This window comes from Microcaecilia unicolor, chromosome 11 (assembly GCF_901765095.1).
Source record: "Microcaecilia unicolor chromosome 11, aMicUni1.1, whole genome shotgun sequence".
Taxonomy (NCBI): Eukaryota; Metazoa; Chordata; class Amphibia; order Gymnophiona; family Siphonopidae; genus Microcaecilia; species Microcaecilia unicolor.
In genome coordinates, this window is record NC_044041.1 from 37,638,305 (window position 1) to 37,657,342 (window position 19,038).

General features: G+C 49.9%; 1 protein-coding gene across 2 annotated transcripts in view; it reads left to right on the top strand.

The window, feature by feature from the left end:
* The window catches only part of BCL7A (BAF chromatin remodeling complex subunit BCL7A), a 106,017-nt gene that overhangs the window by 69,262 nt on the left and 17,717 nt on the right, over positions 1 to 19,038 (top strand). For both annotated transcript variants that reach the window (XM_030218977.1, XM_030218978.1), the window contains exon 3: positions 1,962 to 2,058. In XM_030218977.1, the coding sequence (XP_030074837.1) occupies positions 1,962 to 2,058 (97 nt within the window). The remainder of the gene's footprint in view (positions 1 to 1,961; positions 2,059 to 19,038) is intronic.

Genomic DNA, 19,038 nt, shown 5'->3' on the forward strand with positions numbered 1-19,038 from the left:
TGTTTTCTGTCCAATAACCAATTCCCAATCCACACCAGAACCTTGCCTCCTATCCAATGACTCTTTATTTTTCTCTGGAATCTCTCATGAGGAATTTTATCATAAACTTTCTGAAAATCTTGATACACAACATCAACCAGCTCACCTTTATCCACATGTTTTTTTACGCCTCCAAAGAAATGAAACAAGTTGGTGAGGCAAGACTTCCCTTGGCTGAATCCATGTTGACTCTGCCCCGTTAAACCATGTTTGTCTACGTGTTCTATAATTTTATTCTTTATAATAGTTCCCAGTATTTTGCCCGGCACCAACATCAGTCTTACCGGTCTGTAATTTCGTGGATCACCCTTAGAACCCTTTTTAAAAATCGGCGGCACATTGGCCACACTCCAATCTTCAGGTACTATGGACAATTTTAACGACAGGTTACATATTACTAACAGCAGATCAGCAATTTCATGCTTGAGTTCATTAAGTACTTTTGGATGTATGCCATCCTGTCCAGGTGATTTACTACTCTTTAAATTGTCAGTTTGGCTCAGTACATCTTCCAGGTTCACTGATATTTCTTTCAATTCCTCCGAATCATCACCCTTGGAAAAACCATTTCCAGTACAGGCAGATCTCTTACATCTTCTTCTGTAAAGACAGAAGCAAAGAATTCATTCAGTTTCTCTGCCATGGCCTTGTCGTCCCTGAGCGCCCCTTTTGCACCTTCGTGATCTAACCTTCGTGATTCCCTCGCAGGTTTCTGCTTCTGATGTACCTGAAAAAATTGTTACTGTGAGTTTTAGCCTCTGTGGCAAGTTTCTCCTCATATTCTCTTTTAGCCTTCTTTATTAATGCTTTGCATCTGTCTTGCCAGTGCTTATGTTGCTTCTTATTTTCTTCGTTTGGGTCCTTTTTCCATTGTTTGAAGGACAATCTTGGCTGTAATGGCCTCTTTTACTTCACATTTTAACCATGGCTGGCTGACGTTTTCTCTTCTTTTCACCTTTGCAAATACTTAGCGGTCCGTTTAGTAATTGCAGTTTTATGTATTGTACTGTTTTGGGATCTTGTGACCTGTATTGTTCACTGTTGGAAACAGGATACTGGGCTTGATGGACCTTCGGTCTGTCCTAGTATGGTATGTAAATCCCCAAACTGAGTGAGGAGAGGGCTGGTGCATCCTTAACCACAGCGTGGGAAAAATAAAAGACTGATCCCAGTGTGCACATCAGTGCGGTGAGAAAAATACAGTGGGATCGTTGGCTTAACAATTTAATCAAGCTAGAGAGAGCTGCTCTGCATTCCTGGCTAGAGCAAAGAATATACCAAGTGTGGCTGCATTATCATGCTTATCCATGGAGAAATATATTATAGAAAACAAGGTTTAAATCATTTGGACTGTGATCCATAAGAACCAGGTCTATGATTTTTTAATGCAGCCTTAAAAATTTGTTGTATCAGCAAGTTTTGATGGAAAAAAATGGTTAATACGCTGACTAGGACTTTGCTCTAGCACATAATTATGAAAAACATAAGTATGGAGATACAGTCAACTGATGGCGGTGTACAAAGATGCTTTGTTTAGCAATATTAATACATCTTTGTTATATGCTAAACATGCTTTCTGGTTAATGAACTCTAGAAAGGCTTTTATAAAAGTGCCAGAATTTAAATGGGTGTCAGAAAAAAATACTTAGGTTTTTTTTTTTTTTTTTTTACTGTGCAATACTTAAAAAATAGAAATGAATACATCAAAAATAATGTTGCAGGGTGTTTTTCTGATGTATTAAAAACTCCCTCATGATTGTCCACCATGATATGCAGGTATGGGGTATAGTATACATCTAACCCTTAATCTTTTCCCTTTCTGACCGGGAAAAAGGATGTATTGAGTTGAAAAATGGAATACAAATCTAAAGCAAATCTCCCTTTATCATCCTAGCAAACAGCTGGTAAATTTTATTTTTCAGAAGAATAAGAGCAAGAAAAAGGTCAAAGATGAAAAGTGCGGCTCTGAACTGACCACTCCAGAGAACAGCTCTTCTCCAGGAATGATGGACATGCATGGTGAGTGGAAAAAAAAATAAAGCATGTCAAAACATGACACTCTATATAAAGAGGAGAATGGAAAGGAAAATTAAAAAAAAAAAAAAAGTTGAAATGTGAGGCTGGCCCAATGGCCTGGTGTAACCATTAGGTGGTTGCCTGGAGCAGCAGCAACAGTGGTAAAAATAAAATAGTAGGTCCTGACAGCCTTGCAAACTGGAAAAATCATCAGCTCATAGTTTATTTGTTGGGGGGTGTGGGCAGTTTTTAAAGAGTTCATTTACCCAGGTGGATGGCATTTTGGAAACTACCCTCATTAGGGGTGACACTGTGTAGAACATATCTTACATAGGGAAAATGGCCATTATAACTTTGTGTGGTTGAATCCTTCCTGGCGGTATAATGTGGGTGGAGCTGGGGCAGATTAGTAAATACATACAATAGAGAGGAGTGGAGGAGTAGCCTAGTGGTTAGAGCATCAGTCTTGATATCCATAGGTGGCCGGTTCCAATCCCACTGCTGCTCCTTGTGATCTTGGGCAAGTCACTTAACCCTCCATTGCTTCAGGTACAAAATTAGATTGTGAGACCTTCAGGGACAGAGAAAAATACCCAGTGTACCTGAATGCAACTCACCTTGAGCTACTACTAAGAAAGGTGTGAGCAAATCTACATTTAAAAAAAAAATCATGAAGTACACACATTTACACTCTCTGCAGCAGGTATAACTTTGTACGTTGTCAAGGTCATTGTTAGAAGCCTGTTTTAAAAACACATAGGTGCCTATTTTACCTTTATAAAATACTAGTAAAGAAGGCCCGTTTCAAAACGCAATGAAACGGGCGCTAGCAAGGCCCCCCTTCGTCCCGAGTTGCAAACCCCGTCGCTTTTAATAGAACCTTCACGGCCCTCCCACTGAGTTTTGGACTCCCTCCTGCCTCCGATTGCAGCCCCCTCCCTTTGCGTTGCTGCCTGCCCCCCCCCCCCCCCCCGAGGCGCGACCCTGTGGGCCGCACCTTTGGCTCTGGAAGGCGTGGCCCGAAGCCTCTGCGTACCTGTGCTGAGCGGGGTGAAGTTGTTTTCAGTGCTGCGGGGCGTCCCTTGTTGACGGAGTGTCTGTTGACGTGTCTGTGCGTGTGTCTGATGTCAGATGCACGCACAGAGACGACAGATGCTCCTTCGTCAAGCCAGGCCTCGCAGGCGAGAGGAGAACTTCGTCGGCGTTAGCAGAGGTAGGGGAAGGGTTCGGGGGGGGGGTTTGGGAGGGAGGGGTGGTGTGCAGAGGGTCGCGGCGGGGGGGGTCCAGGGGGCAGTGACGCGGAGGGGGCGTGTTGGGATCGCAGGGAGGGGGGAATGTGTAAGTGGTTGTTAGGGGCATGACGGGCCTTGAAGTGGGAGGGATGTAGGGAGTGAGCTGTGGGTGGGTGGGGGCTGGTGTGTTGATGTCCGCCTGTGTGCGCCCTCGACGTCATGACGTTTGACGCGAGGGCGGGGAACACAGACATGGTGAGTTTCATGGCTTCACCACCATGAACTAACGAACCCTTGAGGGAGTGTGCAGATGGCCTCATCCGGTTTTGTCTTCAGAACGTTCAGGTAGCGTTTTATGTACAGATGGGGTGTGGCTGGGGGTGGGTGGTGAGTGGTCCTGATAGCCTAGCCTACGAAGACTACAGGAGTTCAGTGCTTCAGTGCCTTGAAGTGAGCTTCAGAACGTTCGCGGTGGGATTTATTTATATAGATGTGCATTTTTGGAAATTTTACATAGGTGCCTTGTTATGAAATTACCCCCTCTCCACATGTGTGTGCAAATACACACACATAAAATATGTATACATGAAAGTAGGACTTACATTTTTTTTTTTTTTTGAGGCAAAAGTCTCCATTATTTCTTGATGTATCTAAATCTACACATTGCAGAGGAAAACAGTTCCTCAACCTTCGACAAACAGTGCTGGATATAGGCACTAAGTTTCAGTTAAGATATCCCTGCAGCTGTGTTATTTGTTTGGACAATCGCACCTATATTTTTTGTGAAGCTTCTCAATTACAATTATTTTTGGAAGGAAAGACATTGTTACAGGTGGACCCTGAGACACATTTTGATGCCCTGAGCCATATATTCTAATAGGTTTGCTTACTTGCTTATTTTGTTACATGATATTATTTCTTGTTCTATTTCCTCTTCCTCGGAGGTTAATGGGATTCTTGCTCCTATATTTGTGGACTGTATAGTGTCACTTTCTTAAACATACCGTTTTCCTTTTTTTCATTGGGAATATTATCTGAAACTGGCTCTTTATTCTAGTTCAAACGGTTTTTGATGTATTGTAAAATAAAAGTAAAATAAAATATGTATACATGAAATTAAGTTTAGAGTTTAAAAGTATGTATGAGACTATGAAGGTCATTTACAAAGGCATGGTAGCGTTATCACGTGCTAGACACCCATAGGAGTATATGGGCGGCTCTAGCGTTTAGCGCATGCTTATTTTGAGCTCGCACTAAAAATACTAGCGTGCCTTTGTAAAAGACTCACCGTGTTATTAGGTGAAAGAGAGCCATAAGAGTGAAGAGCTCTTTTAGTACATAAGTACATAAGTAATGCCATACTGGGAAAAGACCAAGGGTCCATCGAGCCCAGCATCCTGTCCACGACAGCGGCCAATCCAGGCCAAGGGCACCTGGCAAGCTTCCCAAACGTACAAACATTCTATACATGTTATTCCTGGAATTTTGGAGTTTTCCAAGTCCGTTTAGTAGCGGTTTATGGACTTGTCCTTTAGGAAACCGTCCAACCCCTTTTTAAACTCTGCTAAGCTAACCGCCTTCACCACTTTCTCCGGCAACGAATTCCAGAGTTTAATTACACGTTGGGTGAAGAAAAAGTTTCTCCGATTTGTTTAAAATTTACTACACTGTAGTTTCATCGCATGCCCCCTAGTCCTAGTATTTTTGGAAAGCGTGAACAGACGCTTCACATCCACCTGTTCCACTCCACTCATTATTTTATATACCTCTATCATGTCTTCCCTTAGCCGTCTCTTCTCCAAGCTGTATAGCCCTAGCCTCCTTAGTCTTTCTTCATAGGGAAGTCATCCCATCCCCGCTATCATTTTAGTCGCCCTTCGCTGCACCTTTTCCAATTCTACTATATCTTTCTTGAGATGCGGCGACCAGAATTGAACACAATACTCAAGGTGCGGTCGCACCATGGAGCGATACAACGGCATTATAACATCCTCACACCTGTTTTCTATACCTTTCCTGATAATACCCAACATTCTATTCGCTTTCTTAGCCGCAGCAGCACACTGAGCAGAAGGTTTCAGTGTGTTATCGACGACGACACCCAGATCCCTTTCTTGGTCCGTAACTCCTAACGTGGAACCTTGCATGACGTAGCTATAATTCGGGTTCTTTTTTCCCACATGCATCACCTTGCACTTGCTCACATTAAACATCATCTGCCATTTACCTAAGAGGATTTATAAAAGTTGGGTGGGGGAGGGGTTCTATGGTTAATGACAGTGGTCATAGAATGAGTAGTTTATATTGGGAGGGATAAACTATATAACATAGTTTGATGACATTTCTTTATATGTTTTTGACCTTTTGTATGTTTTGTTGTTCATTTTACATTTGCTCACTGCTGGCTATGTGTTGCTTGCACTGTCATCAATAGAAAAAGTTGAAACATAAACAAAAATTATGTATGATACCCAATGATGTATTATGCCAAGATTGTTGTGGGAAGGATTATGATGGTGTGATTATGATTGATTGATATTAATTATCAAAATCTAAGCAAGGGAATCTAGGGGCTTGAAGATTCACTTAGGGTGCCTAATACCCTTGCACCTGGTAGAGCGGTCCTGCGGTGTAGGAGGCTTGAATTTGATTCTAAAAAAGGTGGTGCCTAACCCATTGGTGGCTGGAAAAAGTGAAGATCCATGGGGAAAATAGTCAAAAAGTTGAAGTTAATAGGTCAGTCTCTGTTTACCTTCTATTAAAAAAAAAAGCATGCAAACCTATGAGCTGCTGCATCCGAGTTGTCATTCTTTATTGTTGATAGCATTTTTTTATTTATTTAATTTATTTATTTATTTATTTATTTATTTATTTGTTGCATTTGTACCCCACATTTCTCCAAGGACAAGCAGGCTGCTTGTTCTCACATGTGGATGACGTCCACGGCAGCCCCAGGTCAGAAAATCTTCCTAGCAACAAAGCTTGCTAGAGCCTTCGAGCGCGTGTGTGCGGCCATCTTCCTGCTTCAGTCTTCTTCTTTTTCCCGCCGTCAAGAGCGGCTGTTTTACGGCGGTTCTGTTGCCTCAGGAGAAGAAGAGCCTTCACTTCGCTGGCTTTTTCGCCAATTTTCTTCATTCATTCGTGTGCAGCTCACGTTTGAGCTGTTTCGTAAAAAAAAAAAAAAAAATTCCCTTTATTTCTTAGTTTATCCCTAAGTAAGTTTCCTTTTGTTTGCGTGTGCGGCTTTTTTGGCCACCCGTACGGTTTCCTCCCTTTTTGTGCCCTTCTTTTGGCACCATCGCGAGTTTTGATTTTGCCGCCGCTATTTTTCCATTGATGACATCGAGGATCGCCAGCGGCTTCAAGAAGTGCACTTGGTGCAACCGAGCAATCTCCGGCACCGACCCTCATGCGTGGTGTATCCAGTGCCTTGAGGCCGAGCATCGCCCCGACGCATGTAAGTTATGTCTTAGCCTTAAAAAACGGACACAAGCGTCGAGACAAGCTCAACGGGAACGTCTGTTTGGAGCTTTGCCCGGTACTTCGGCGTCGACATCGACAGCGGTACCGAGGTCGGCGGCGGTGTCGATGTCGGCAACCGGGAGAGTGCATCGACCTCAGGAGTGCAGGTAACGGCTGTCCAGAGACCATCTCACGCTGGCAGCAGTGAGCCATCGAGTGGGTCTCCGCCTGCCTCGAGGGCTCCTGCGGTGCAGGCCCATCGGGACCGACCCCTTTCGGACCTGACCCCAAGGAGGCGTGTGGATTCCACATCGTCCTCGTCGGTACCGAGGGGTACCAATGACATGCCTCGAGCGAAGGCGAAGAAGCGCCGTCATCGGTCCCCTTCTCGTCACAGTACCGAGAGCTCCGGGGTGTCGATGCGCCAGTCTCCGGACAGCCCGGTACCGCCTCCTCATCCTCGGCAGATTCTGGCTTCGACTCCTGCACCGATCCCACAGCCTTTCTCAACAGACACTATTGACGAGCGCCTCCGAGCTCTTCTTTCAGGGATCCTGGAAGGGCTGCTGCGACCGTCTGTTCCGTCCCGGGGGTGCTTGTGCCTACTGTACCATCGATAGATGTGGTTGCTAGCTCCCCGCCTGTGGTGCGGCCTCCGACGTCTGTGCCGCTTGTGGCATTGGCCTCGGCTGCCACCCAAGTTGACTCCCCGTCGATATCTATGGAGGGAGCTTCATCGCTGCCGACACGGGAGTCTACTTCTCGACATCGCCATCAAGGACATAGGTCCTCGGCGTCGAGACAGGCGCGGCTTCAGACTGCAGTCAGAGAACTCCTGTCCGATACCAAGGGAGAGGCCTCGTGGGAGGCAGAGGAAGACCCAAGATATTTCTCTTCTGAAGAGTCTTGTGGCCTTCCCTCTGACCCCACTCCTTCGCCAGAGAGAAAGCTTTCTCCCCCGGAGAGTTTGTCTTTCTCGTCCTTTGTGCAGGAAATGTCTACAGCCATTCCCTTCCCAGTGGTAACTGAGGATGAGCCCAGGACCAAGATGTTCGAGGTCCTGTACTATCCTTCGCCACCTAAGGAGTCTTCCACCATCCCTCTACGTAACGTCCTCAAACAGACATTGTACAGGAACTGGGTGAAACCATTATCTAATCACACCATTCCTATGAAGGTTGAGTCCCAGTATCGGATTCACGGGGACCCAGAGTTGATGAAGTTCCAGTTGCTTCACGACTCTGCGGTTGTGGATTCCGCTCTCAAGAGAGCCAAAACTACGAAAGATTTCGCCTCGGCGCCCCCGGGGCGAGAAGCTCGGACTTTGGACTCTTTTGGGAGGAAGGCCTACCAGTCCTCTATGCTCGTGTCCAAAATTCAGTCCTACCAGCTCTACATGAGCATCTACTTGCGGAATAATGTGAAGTAACTGGCGGACTTGGTCGATCAGCGCCCTTCGGAGCAGGCCAAGCCTTTTCAGGAGGTGGTCAGGCAGCTGAAGACGTGTCGTAAGTTCCTGTCCAGGGGTGCGTATGACTCTTTTGATGTGGCATCCAGGGCCGCTGTGCAAGGTATAGTGATGTGCAGACTCTCATGGCTGCATGCCTCTGACCTGGAAAATCGAGTCCAGCAGTGGCTTGCGGATGTTCCTTGCCGGGGGGGATAATATTTTCGGCAGGTGGTAGAGCAGCTCCACCAGCGGGAAACTGCACTCGACAAACTCTCCCTCTGGGCACTTTCAGCATCTACCTCATCAGGTAGACGTTTTTATGGGGGAAGGAGGAATGCTCCCTATACTTATCATAAGCGTAAAAGTATCCATACCGGACGATCTACCGGTCGGGGGGAGGTTAGCATTTTTTCACCAAAGGTGGCCTCTTATAACCTCCTATCGGTGGGTTCTTCAAATAGTCCGGCGGGGATACTCCCTCAATTTGATCTCCAAACCTCCGAATTGCCCAGCTCAGTCCTTCAGCTTCAAGCAGAGGCAGGTACTTGCAGAGGAACTCTCCGCTCTTCTCAGCGCCAATGCGGTCGAGCCTGTGCCACCGGGGCAAGAAGGGCTGGGATTCTATTCCAGGTACCCTTGTGCAAAAGAAAACGGGGGATGCGTCCCATCCTAGACCTAAGGGCCCTGAACAAATATCTGATTTGAGAAAAGTTCAGGATGCTTTCCCTGGGCACCCTTCTTCCCATGGTTCAGAAAAACGACTGGCTGTGCTCCCTGGACTTGAAGGATGCTTATATACACATCCCGATACTGCTAGCTCACAGGCAGTATCTTCGATTTGTCTGGGAACACAGCACTTTCAGTATTGTGTGCTGCCCTTTGGGCTCGCCTCTACGCCTCGGGTGTTCACCAAATGCCTGGCGGTCGTTGCAGCGTCACTACGCAGGCTGGGAGTGCATGTGTTCCCTTATCTCGACGATTGGCTGGTGAAGAACACCTCTGAGGCAGGAGCTCTACAGTCCATGCAGATGACTCTCAAACTCCTGGAGCTACTCGGGTTTGTTATAAATTACCCAAAGTCCCATCTCCTTCCAGTTCAACAACTAGAATTCATAGGAGCTCTGCTGGATTCTCAGACAGCTCAGGCCTATCTTCCCAAGGTGAGGGCGGATAGCCTTCTGTCCCTGGTTTCCTTGGCCAGAGTGTCTCAGCAGATCACAGCTCGGCAGATGTTGAGACTTCTGGGCCATATGGCCTCCACAGTTCATGTGACTCCCATGGCCCGTCTTCACATGAGATTAGCTCAATGGACCTTGGCTTCCCAGTGGTATCAAGCTGCTGGGGATCTAGAGAATGTAGTCCAGTTGTCCACCGTTTTTCACAATTCCCTGCTATAGTGGACAATTCAATCCAATTTGACCTTGGGACGTCCCTTCCAAATTCCTCAGCGTCAAAAAGTGCTGGCTACGGATGCATCTCTCCTAGGGTGGGGAGCTCATGTGGATAGGCTCCACACTGGTCCCTTCAGGAATCAGGTCTTCAGATTAATCTTTTGGAGTTGCGAGTGATCTGGAACGCTCTAAAGGCTTTCAGAGATCGGCTGTCCAATCAAATTATCCAAATTCAAACAAGTCAACAAGCAGGGGGCACCGGATCTCCCCCCCTGTGTCGGGAAGCCGTCCAGATGTGGCTTTGGGCCCGCTGTCATGGCATGTTTCTCCAGGCCACTTATCTGGCAGGTGTAAACAACAGTCTGGCTGACAGGTTGAGCAGGATAATGCAACCTCACGAGTGGTCTCTCAACAGGGCAGTTGTCCGCAAGATCTTCCGAGCGTGGGGCACCCCCTCGGTGGATCTTTTTGCCACTCAGATCAATCGCAAGGTCCCTCACTTCTGTTCCAGACTTCAGGCCCACGACAGACTAGCAGTCGGATGCTTTTCTCCTTCATTGGGGGAAGGGCCTTCTGTATGCATATCCTCCCATACCTCTGGCAAGACCGTGGAACCATGATTCTGACTGCTCCTTTCTGGCCATGTCAGATTTGGTTCCCTCTTCTTCTGGAGTTATCCTCCGAAGAACCGTGGAGATTGGAGTGTTTTCCAACCCTCATCACTCAGAACTAGGGGACGCTTCTGCATCCCAACGTCTAGTCTCTGGCTCTCACGGCCTGGACTTTGCCTCCTTGGTTCTTTCTGAGGGTGTCTCCCGAGTCGTGCTTGCTTCCAGAAAAGATTCCACAAAGAGGTGTTACTCTTTTTAATGGAGGAGGTTTGCCATCTGGTGTGATAGCAAGGCCCAAGATCCTCGTTCTTGTCCTACACAGACCCTGCTTGAATACCTTCTGCACTTGTCAGAGTCTGGTCTTAACTCCATAAGGGTTCACCTTAGTGCTATTAGTGCTTATCATCAATGTGTAGAAGGTAAGCCTATGTCTGGACAGCCTTTGGTTGTTCGATTCATGAAAGGTTTGCTTTTGTCAAAGCTCCCTGTCAAACCTCCTATGGTGTGATGGGATCTCAACGTCATCCTCACCTTACTGATGAAAGCTCCTTTTGAGCCACTGAATTCCTTCCATCTGAAGTACTCGACCTGGAAAGGTCATTTTCTTGGTGGCTGTTACTTCAGCTCGTAGAGTCAGTGAGCTTCAAGCCTTGGTAGCCCATGCTTCCTATTCTAAATTTCATCATAACAGAGTAGTTCTCCGCACCCACCCTAAGTTCTTGCCAAAGGTGGTGTCGAAGTTCCATCTGAACCAGTCAATTGTCTTGCCCACGTTTTTTCCCCGTCTTCATACCTGCCCTGCTGAACGTCAGTTGCGCACGTTGGACTGCAAGAGAGCATTGGCCTTCTATGTGGAGCGGACAAGCCCCTTCAGACAGTCCGCCCAAATGTTTGTTTCTTTCGACCCTAACAGAAGGGGAGTGGCTGTCGGGAAACGCACCATTTCAAATTGGCTAGCAGATTGCATTTCCTTCACTTACGCCCAAGCTGGGCTGTCTCTTGAGGGTCATGTCATGGCTCATAGTGTTAGAGCCATGGCAGCGTCAGTGGCCCACTTGAAGTCAGCCACTGTCGAAGAGATTTGCAAGGCTGCGACATGGTCATCAGTCCACACATTCACATCTCATAACTGCCTTCAGCAGGATAGCTGATGCGGCAGTTGGTGCTGCAGAATCTGTTCGGGGTTTAGAGTCCAACTCCACCCCCACCCCCCCAGGCCCATTTTATTCTGTTCCAGGCTGCACTCTCAGTTAGATGTTTACTTTGTAGGTCAATCTTTGTTATGTCCTCGCCGTTGCGAGGCCCAATTGACCCTGTTTGTTGTTTTGAGTGAGCCTGGGGGCTAGGGATACCCCACATGTGAGAACAAGCAGCCTGCTTGTCCTTGGAGAAAGAGAAGTTACTTACCTGTAGCAGGTATTCTCCGAGGACAACAGGCTGATTGTTCTCACAAACCCACCCGTCTCCCCTTTGGTGGTGGTCCTTTTCTTTGGTTTTGCTTCTTAAGATGACTGAAGCAGGACTCTTGCACGACGGGCGGGAAGATGGCCGCGCATCCACGCACTCGAAGGCTCCAGCTAGCTTTGTTGCTAGGAAGATTTTCCGGACCTGGGGCTGCCGTGGACGTCACCCACATGTGAGAACAATCAGCCTGCTGTCCTCAGAGAATACCTGTTACAGGTAAGTAACTTCGCTTTTCCCACCTATTTGCAGGCTCAATGTGGCTTACATAGTACTGTCAAAGGCGTTAGCTCAGTCGGTGGATAACAAATACAAAGTTGTGTAGTGATCATATGAGGTATAAGTGGAGGGTCGGAATGGATGAAGATTGCGTGTTGTCCTGTTCGATCATAGTCATGCTGTGTTGGTAGCTGAAGAGGGTTGCGTGGGGTCGTTGGGGTAGGCCTTTTTGAAGAGGTTGGTTTTTAGTGATTTCCTGAAGTTCTAAGTGGTTGTGGATTGTTTTCACAGCTTTTGGGAGCCCATTCCATAGTTGTGCGCTTATGTAGGAGAAGCCGGATGTGTAAGTTATTTTGTATTCTCCGAGGACAAGCAGGCTGCTTGTTCTCACTGATGGGTGACGTCCACGGCAGCCCCTCCAATCGGAAACTTCTCTAGCAAAGTCCTTTGCTAGTCCTCGCGCGCCCGCGCGCACCGCACATGTGCAGCCGTCTTCCCGCCCGAAACCGGCTCGAGCCGGCCAGTCTTCTTTCGTCCGCACTCGGTACGGCTGTGTTTTTGTCGTGTCGAGCCCCGGAGAGTCGACCTCGCGCGTCCGTTTTAAAATAGACGTGTTTTTTTCTTCGGAAAAGTTCTAGATTTGTTCGGGAAGTGCTCCGAAAACCCCCTTGGGTTTCGTTCGCCCCTTCCCGTGTTTCCAGTTTTTGCCCCGGTAAGATTTCTTTCGTCGTCGGGGTAGGCCTCTTTTCGGCCTCGGTCGAGATTTTTCTCCCTTAAAGTTTTGGTGCTCCAAATTCGTCATTTCGGATTTTGATTTCGCCGGCGTGATTTTTCCGCCCATGACATCGAAGCCTTCCAGCGGCTTCAAGAAGTGCACCCAGTGCGCCCGGGTAATCTCGCTCACTGATAGGCACTCTTCGTGTCTTCAGTGTCTGGGGGCCGAGCACCGCCCTCAGAACTGTAGTCTGTGTTCCCTGTTACAAAGGCGGACTCAGGTAGCGAGATTGGCCCAGTGGAACGTTTTGTTCTCGGGCTCTTCGTCGGCATCGGCACCGGGGTCATCGTGTGCATCGACGTCATCAGCGTCCAGACCTTCATCCTTGGCCGCCAGTGCATCGAGGCATCGGCCCTCTGCATCGGCGCCGAGACATCGGATAGCTGCATCGACGTCGGTGGTACCGGGACCTCGTCTCCTGATGTCGTCGGACGGTGGTGCATCGGGTGGAGTGCAGGTGAGGGCTGTCCATTCCCCTGCTGGTGGCGGTGAGCCTTCGGGTGGGTCTCCCCCTACCCTGAGGGCTCCTGCGGTACAGCCCCCCCGGGATCGACCTGCTTCGACCTCGGCCCTGAGGAAGCGACGGATGGATTCTACGTCCTCCTCGTCGGTGCCGGGGAGCTCCGGTGACATGCTTCGGAAGAAGTCGAAGAAGCATCGACACCGGTCTCCTCCCCGCGTCGGCACCGAGAGCTCTGGTTCGCCGAGGGAGTCGGGCACCCAGCAGGCATCGGCACCGAGAGGACCGCTCACCCTCTGTTCAGGAGGTGTCGATGCGCTCCACTCTGGACAGCCCGGACCAGCCTCCACGCCCGGAACAGGTTCTGACGTCGACGCCTGCATCGACCTCCCTGCCTTTCTCTGCAGCCGCTCTGAACGAGAGCCTCCGGGCCGTTCTCCCAGAGATTCTGGGAGAGCTGTTGCGCCCTACCCCTCCGGTACCGGCGGTGCTTGCGCCTCCGGTACCGTCGAGCGTGGCGCCGGCTGGCCCATCGCCCGGGGTGAGGTCCCCGACGTCGGTACCGCGTGCGGCGCCGACTGCGGCCACCTCCCAGGAGGGCTCCCCGACTACGTCGGCGGAGGGGAGCTTCGCCGATGCGGGCAAGGGAGTCTACCTCTCGACGCCCCCATCGTGGACGTGGCTCCACGGAGTCGAGCCGGGCGAGGTTGCAGACACAGGTCCGTGAACTTGTGTCTGACACCGAGGGTGAGGCCTCGTGGGAAGAAGAAGAAGACCCCAGATATTTCTCTGACGAGGAGTCTGAGGGTCTTCCTTCCGATCCCACTCCCTCTCCTGAAAGACAGCTTTCTCCTCCCGAGAGTCTGTCTTTTGCTTCCTTTGTCCGGGAGATGTCTACGGCCATCCCCTTCCCGGTGGTTGTGGAGGACGAGCCCAGGGCTGAAATGTTTGAGCTCCTGGACTATCCTTCTCCACCTAAGGAAGCGTCCACTGTTCCCTTGCACCATGTCCTGAAAAAGACATTGCTTGCGAACTGGACCAAGCCATTAAGTAATCCCCACATTCCCAAGAAGATCGAGTCCCAGTACCGGATCCATGGGGACCCAGAGCTGATGCGCACTCAGTTGCCTCACGACTCTGGAGTTGTGGATCTGGTCCTAAAGAAGGCTAAGAGTTCTAGGGAGCATGCTTCGGCGCCCCCGGGCAAAGACTCTAGAACCTTAGACTCCTTTGGGAGGAAGGCCTACCATTCCTCTATGCTCGTGGCCAAAATCCAGTCTTACCAGCTCTACACGAGCATACACATGCGGAACAATGTGCGGCAGTTGGCGGGTTTGGTTGATGCTCTCCCCCCTGAGCAAGCCAAGCCTTTTCAGGAGGTGGTCAGGCAGCTGAAGGCGTGCAGAAAATTCCTGGCCAGAGGGGTGTATGACACCTTTGATGTTGCGTCCAGGGCCGCTGCTCAAGGTGTGATGATGCGCAGGCTCTCATGGCTGCGTGCCTCCGACCTGGAAAATAGACTCCAGCAGCGGATTGCGGACTCGCCTTGCCATGCGGACAATATTTTTGGAGAGAAAGTCGAGCAGGTGGTAGAGCATCTCCACCAGCGGGATACCGCATTCGACAAGTTCTCCCGCCGGCAGCCTTCAGCATCTACCTCTACAGGTAGAAGATTTTTTGGGGGAAGGAGGACTGTTCCCTACTCTTCTGGCAAGCGTAGGTACAACCCTCCTTCTCGACAGCCTGCGGCCCAGGCTAAGCCCCAGCGCGCTCGCTCTCGTCAGCAGCGTGCGCCTCAGCAAGGCCCCGCGGCTCCCCAGCAAAAGCAAGGGGCGAGCTTTTGACTGGCTCCAGCAGAGCATAGCCGACATCCAAGTGTCAGTGCCGGGCGACCTGCCGGTCGGGGGGAGGTTGAAAGCTTTTCACCAAAGGTGGCCTCTCATAACCTCCGATCAGTGGGTTCTGCAAATAGTCCGGCAAGGATACACCCTCAATTTGGCCTCAAAACCTCCAAATTGCCCACCGGGAGCTCAATCCTACAGCTTCCAGCACAAGCAGGTACTTCCAGAGGAACTCTCCGCCCTTCTCAGCGCCAATGCGGTCGAGCCCGTGCCATCTGGGCAAGAAGGGCTGGGATTCTATTCCAGGTACTTCCTTGTGGAAAAGAAAACAGGGGGGATGCGTCCCATCCTAGACCTAAGGGCCCTGAACAAATATCTCGTAAAAGAAAAGTTCAGGATGCTTTCCCTGGGCACCCTTCTCCCCATGATTCAGCAAAACGATTGGCTATGCTCTCTGGACTTGAAGGATGCCTACACACACATCCCGATACTGCCAGCTCACAGACAGTATCTGCGATTTCAGTTGGGCACACGCCACTTCCAGTACTGTGTGCTACCCTTTGGGCTCGCCTCTGCGCCCAGGGTGTTCACAAAGTGCCTAGCTGTAGTAGCAGCGGCACTTCGCAGGCTGGGGGTGCACGTGTTCCCATATCTCGACGATTGGCTGGTGAAGAACACGTCCGAGGCAGGAGCCCTGCAGTCCATGCAGATGACTATTCGCCTCCTGGAGCTACTGGGGTTTGTGATAAATTATCCAAAGTCCCATCTTCTCCCAGTACAGAAACTCGAATTCATAGGAGCCCTGCTGGATTCTCGGACGGCTCGCGCCTATCTCCCAGAGACGAGGGCCAACAACTTGTTGTCCCTCGTCTCGCGGGTGCGAGCGTCCCAGCAGATCACAGCTCGGCAGATGTTCAGATTGCTGGGCCACATGGCCTCCACAGTTCATGTGACTCCCATGGCCCGTCTTCACATGAGATCTGCTCAATGGACCCTAGCCTCTCAGTGGTATCAGGCTGCTGGGGGTCTAGAAGACGTGATCCACCTGTCCACGAGTTTTCTCGAATCCCTGTATTGGTGGACAATCTGGTCCAATTTGACTCTGGGACGTCCTTTCCAAATTCCTCAGCCACAAAAAGTGCTGACAACGGATGCGTCTTTCCTGGGATGGGGAGCTCATGTCGATGGGCTTCACACCCAAGGAAGCTGGTCCCTCCAGGAACGCGATCTACAGATCAATCTCCTGGAGTTGCGAGCGATCTGGAACGCTCTGAAGGCTTTCAGAGATCGGCTGTCCCATCAAATTATCCAAATTCAGACAGACAACCAGGTTGCCATGTACTATGTCAACAAGCAGGGGGGCACCGGATCTCGCCCCCTGTGTCAGGAAGCCGTCAGCATGTGGCTCTGGGCTCGCCGTCTCGGCATGGTGCTCCAAGCCACATATCTGGCAGGCGTAAACAACAGTCTGGCCGACAGACTGAGCAGGATTATGCAACCTCACGAGTGGTCGCTCAACTCCAGAGTGGTGCGCCAGATCTTCCAAGCGTGGGGCACCCCCTTGGTGGATCTCTTCGCATCTCGAGTGAACCACAAAGTCCCTCAGTTCTGTTCCAGGCTTCAGGCCCCCGGCAGACTGGCATCGGATGCCTTCCTCCTGGATTGGGGGGAGGGCCTGCTGTATGCTTATCCTCCCATTCCTCTGGTGGGGAAGACTTTGTTGAAACTCAAACAAGACCGAGGCACCATGATTCTGATTGCTCCTTTTTGGCCGCGTCAGATCTGGTTCCCCCTTCTTCTGGAGTTATCCTCAGAAGAACCGTGGAGATTGGAGTGTTTTCCGACCCTCATCACGCAGGACGAAGGGGCTCTTCTGCATCCCAGCCTCCGGTCCCTGGCTCTCACGGCCTGGATGTTGAGAGCGTAGACTTTGCCTCTTTGGGTCTGTCAGAGGGTGTCTCCCGCGTCTTGCTTGCTTCCAGGAAAGATTCCACTAAGAGGAGTTACTTCTTTCTGTGGAGGAGGTTTGCCGTCTGGTGTGACAGCAAGGCCCTAGCCCCTCGCTGTTGTCCTACACAGACCCTGCTTGAATACCTTCTGCACTTGTCTGAGTCTGGTCTCAAGACCAACTCTGTAAGAGTTCACCTTAGCGCAATCAGTGCATACCATTACCTTGTGGAAGGTAAGCCGATCTTAGGACAGCCTTTAGTTGTTCGCTTCATGAGAGGTTTGCTTTTGTCAAAGCCCCCTGTCAAGCCTCCTACAGTGTCATGGGATCTCAATGTCGTTCTCACCCAGCTGATGAAACCTCCTTTTGAGCCACTGAATTCCTGCCATCTGAAGTACTTGACCTGGAAGGTCATTTTCTTGGTGGCAGTTACTTCAGCTCGTAGAGTCAGTGAGCTTCAGGCCCTGGTAGCCCAGGCCCCTTACACCAAATTTCATCATAACAGAGTAGTCCTCCGCACTCACCCTAAGTTCTTGCCAAAGGTCGTGTCGGAGTTCCATCTGAACCAGTCAATTGTCTTGCCAACATTCTTTCCCCGTCCTCATTCCTGCCCTGCTGAACGTCAGCTGCACACATTGGACTGCAAGAGAGCATTGGCCTTCTATCTGGAGCGGACACAGCCCCACAGACAGTCCGCCCAATTGTTTGTTTCTTTTGATCCCAATAGGAGGGGAGTGGCTGTAGGGAAACGCACCATATCCAATTGGCTAGCAGATTGCATTTCCTTCACTTACGCCCAGGCGGGGCTGGCTCTTGAGGGTCATGTCACGGCTCATAATGTTAGAGCCATGGCTGCGTCGGTAGCCCACTTGAAGTCAGCCTCTATTGAAGAAATTTGCAAAGCTGCGACGTGGTCATCTGTCCACACATTCACATCTCATTACTGCCTGCAGCAGGATACCCGACGCGACAGTCGGTTCGGGCAGTCAGTTCTTCAGAACCTGTTTGGGCTTTAGGATCCAACTCCACCCCCCGAGGGCCCTGTTTGTTCTGTTCCAGGCTGCACTCTCAGTTAGTTGGTAAATTTTTTAGGTCAATCTCAGTTATGTCCTCGCCGTTGCGAGGCCCAATTGACCTTTGTTGTTGTTTTGAGTGAGCCTGGGGGCTAGGGATACCCCATCAGTGAGAACAAGCAGCCTGCTTGTCCTCGGAGAAAGCGAATGCTACATACCTGTAGAAGGTATTCTCCGAGGACAGCAGGCTGATTGTTCTCACAAACCCGCCCGCCTCCCCTTTGGAGTTGTGTCTTCCCTTGAAGTGTATTGTCTTGCTACATACTGGACTGGCCGGCTCGAGCCGGTTTCGGGCGGGAAGACGGCCGCACATGCGCGGTGCGCACGGGCGCGCGAGGACTAGCAAAGGACTTTGCTAGAGAAGTTTCCGATTGGAGGGGCTGCCGTGGACGTCACCCATCAGTGAGAACAATCAGCCTGCTGTCCTCGGAGAATACCTTCTACAGGTATGTAGCATTCGCTTTTCAGTCCTTTGCAATTTGGGTAGTGTAGGTTTAGGTAGGATCTTGCTGATCTTTGTTTCTTATTGGTAAGTCTATGAGGTCTGTCATGTATTCTGGGACTACGCCGTATATGATTTTGTGGACTTAGGTGCAGATTTTGAAGATGATTTGTTCTTTGATTGGGAGCCAATGCAACTTTTCTCGGAGGGGTTTGGCACTTTTGAAGCATGTTTTGCTGAATATCAGCCTGGCTGCTGTATTTTGGGCAGTCTCACTTATATTTTCTCACTTATATTTTTATATTCTCGCTTTATATTTTAATCTCACTTATATTTTTAAACATGCTGGCAGCATACAGTTGTACAAAGAGGAAGTGTAATAATGGAATAACGTTTCATAGGTAGAATAATAATTTGTTATATATCGTAATCAGCGTGTCATTTGGAGGGGCTGGTTATAGGGACACCCTGACACTGTTATATTTGTGCAGAGAAAAAGATGGAGACCTGTGAGGCTAGGGGAGGAGCTCTGTGGCTGGGGGGGGGGGGGGTGCCGAGAAAACTTGCTCGGACACGAAGGGTGCCGTGAACTGAAAGTTTGGGAACCACTTGCATAGA